The 2713-nt window shown below is 44.0% G+C and overlaps 2 protein-coding genes across 2 annotated transcripts; one reads left to right on the top strand and one right to left on the bottom strand.

The window, feature by feature from the left end:
- Positions 1-312: 312 nt before the first annotated feature.
- Positions 313-1377, top strand: LOC119651110 (ATP-dependent Clp protease proteolytic subunit). The gene is made up of 3 exons (XM_038054475.1): positions 313-473; positions 531-746; positions 808-1377. Exons 1-3 carry the CDS (start codon positions 429-431, stop codon positions 1285-1287), a joined length of 741 nt encoding a protein of 246 aa, XP_037910403.1. The 5' UTR covers positions 313-428; the 3' UTR covers positions 1288-1377.
- A 38-nt stretch (positions 1378-1415) lies between these two features.
- LOC119652116 lies at positions 1416-2183 on the bottom strand. The gene has a single exon (XM_038056057.1). It carries the CDS (start codon positions 2181-2183, stop codon positions 1416-1418), a length of 768 nt encoding a protein of 255 aa, XP_037911985.1.
- Between the last annotated feature and the right edge of the window lie 530 nt (positions 2184-2713).

The following is a 2713-nucleotide window of genomic DNA, read 5'->3' as shown; positions in this document are numbered from 1 at the left end:
TTAAAGAAAATTTTTTTTTATCTTTCAATTTCTTGTTTCTTATACCACCCTCTACTCCCACCCCAAAATTCATGTCGATCGAAAGAATAAGGAGGTGGCACCCGATTCTTAGCTTCAACGACTGGACCAGAACTTTTCTATGTTCATTTCCCTCCACAAAAATCCAAACCGTCAAGACTATATTGGAACTCACCCAATTAGAAACTGCAATGACGTCACTATAGTATTTTTCAACTTCGGCTCCGTTTTGAGTCAGCTTCACCTCGACTGACATTGAACGAATTATCTTATCCACCACGGCCGGCTCAAACAGCTGATTGTTAGAAACGTCATAACTTTGCGGTAGGGGAAGTGTTTATCATTCCTGTACTTTCAGCAATTTTAGTTTTATTTAATTCTTTAAAAGTTTAATTAAGAATTCTGTGAATATGTTGAAATCGTCATGTAGATTATTCAAATCACTGAATTTGGCCGTAAGTTTAGCACAGAATCAACTCAATACCACAAAGTGAAAATGTTTTTCCTTACAGAATGTGAGAAAGGTCAATAAACTCCAGACGAAATTATTCGGGACGTCCCCAGTGGATCACTTAGGATTAATTCCGATCGTCGTCGAGCAGACTGGGCGCGGAGAACGAGCCTACGATATATTTTCGAGGCTACTGAAGGAAAGGATCATTTGCCTGATGGGACCCATACACGACGATCTCAGTTCCCTGGTCGTAGCGCAACTGCTCTTCCTACAGGTACAATTTTGGATTTAAACTGTGTGATTAGAATTATAACACGAATGTGAACTTATTTCAGTCAGAGAACGGCACAAAACCTATCCATATGTACATAAATTCACCGGGAGGAGTTGTTACCGCGGGACTGGCGATTTACGACACAATGCAATATGTGAAACCTCCAATCGCCACTTGGTGCGTGGGCCAAGCCTGCTCGATGGGATCGTTGCTTCTCGCGGCTGGCGCAGAAGGCATGAGGTATTCGCTGCCGAACTCACGGATCATGATCCACCAGCCGTCTGGGGGCGCGCAAGGGCAAGCAACGGACATCCAGATCCAAGCGGAAGAGATCGTCAAGCTGAAAAAGCAGCTGATCGGAATATACTCGAAACACACAAAGCAGGAGTACGACAAGCTCAGGGATCTCATGGAGCGCGACAAGTTCATGAGTCCCGAGGAGGCCAAGGAACTGGGTCTCATCGACAACGTGCTCGTGCACCCGCCCAAGACAGCCGCAGAAAGCGAGACGAAAAACGTCCCAGCGGACTCGACTGCATAGACAAGTGCCCTAGGTAGAAATCGCCACTTTTTATTCAACCAGTTACGCTTTGGGTTAGGCAATAAATCTCTACTGTTACGAACTCTTAAATTTGCTTTATTACACCAATTTACAAATACGCCGATCTCCTAAACCTTCGAAATCTTAACCTTCTTTCTCGGCGCGCGGCTTTTCTTCTGCTTAGTCGACTTCACGGTGGAATCCTTGCTGAGCGATGACTTCGTGGATGGCATTTTCGCGCGTTTTCTTCTGTTTCCCGCTGAATATTTGCTCATCATGGAGGTTGGTTTCGGCACCGCATCCGCGCTCAACCCGGTCGTGGTCTTGTGAGAAGTCTTCCCGTCCACGTTCCGCAGCTTTCTCGCCTTTTTCCCATCTAATGTAAGATGTTTCTTTGCTGTCACCCCAGATTGCGATTTGGACAGCCTTGATGGTGTCATCTCCGTCAGCTTAGGTTTCAGGAACGACTTGGTTTTAGCCACGCTCCCACTGTTTTTCAGACGCGGTTTTTTTGTGGCAGACGGCGCCACTCCCAAGGCAGCACTTTTACTCGGATGGTAAGTAACCGTTTGCTGCATCGCATAACAATCGGTATTCACATCCGAAGGCAGTTTGTTCGGCTGCGGCGAACCGTGCTCCCCGGCGATATATTGGTCGAGCCTCGGCTGCGTCACGCTTTGCTGCTTCATGTAAAGGAGGAACGAGAGACAAGTCGCACAACTGTTGCAAGAGTTCTTTGCGGTATTACTCCGCAGGTAACTCTCCAAGTACTGAAGGTTCTTGTACATCGTCTCGCAATAGGAACAGCTCCCATTTCGAATGGCTGAGGCTTCGAGGCCGAGCGATTGTTGGGGGGCCGGTTGCATTGCGAAGTCGCCACCCTTTATGTCGACCATTTTAACTACTTTTTAGGCTTTCAGTTGCAGCCTTGATTTATACAGTGCCCAAATAAATATTATTCCACAAGTACGGCTAAAAAACTTCCAAACTGCGACTATCACTGGAACTTTCTTTTGTCGAATTAATGTCAAGCGTTTCTCCAAATTTTGTTACTTCGATTAGAACTTTTTAAATACGCATTTTGATCCCCAACTGTATAAAAAATCAGGTCGAGAAATGAAAAACTAAAGTAACTATATTTTTGGCCGAGAAGAGCGTTTTACGTAATCAGACATGAAACATTTATTTAAAGGAACAAACTAATCGTATGAATACTTGATTAGTTCTGAAAAATGCGAATTATTTCCTTTAGAACATCGATTTTAACTTTGATAATTTAACAATGTATCTTTTTCTAATTCGTCCCTCTTTTGGTTATTTCTAATTGTTTTCGATGAAATCCAAATAGCCAGAGATGTTGAGCTAGCGACAAATATGATGGAGTAAAAATAAATTTTGTCACTTGCAGATTCTGACGTAGGTAAAA

The sequence above is a fragment of the Hermetia illucens genome, chromosome 3 (genome assembly GCF_905115235.1).
Source record: "Hermetia illucens chromosome 3, iHerIll2.2.curated.20191125, whole genome shotgun sequence".
Taxonomy (NCBI): domain Eukaryota; kingdom Metazoa; phylum Arthropoda; class Insecta; order Diptera; family Stratiomyidae; genus Hermetia; species Hermetia illucens.
The sequence above is the reverse complement of the archived record's forward strand: the minus strand, read 5'-3'. Positions and strand labels throughout refer to the sequence as shown.

Bases quoted from the DNA above. Each gene is read 5' to 3' on its own strand.
- LOC119651110 (XM_038054475.1), top strand. From the start codon at position 429: ATGTTGAAATCGTCATGTAGATTATTCAAATCACTGAATTTGGCC. The intron at 474-530 runs GTAAGTTTAGCA...TTTTCCTTACAG, and splicing joins TCAAATCACTGAATTTGGCC to AATGTGAGAAAGGTCAATAA. The intron at 747-807 runs GTACAATTTTGG...AACTTATTTCAG, and splicing joins CGCAACTGCTCTTCCTACAG to TCAGAGAACGGCACAAAACC.
- LOC119652116 (XM_038056057.1), bottom strand. From the start codon at position 2,183: ATGGTCGACATAAAGGGTGGCGACTTCGCAATGCAACCGGCCCCCCAA.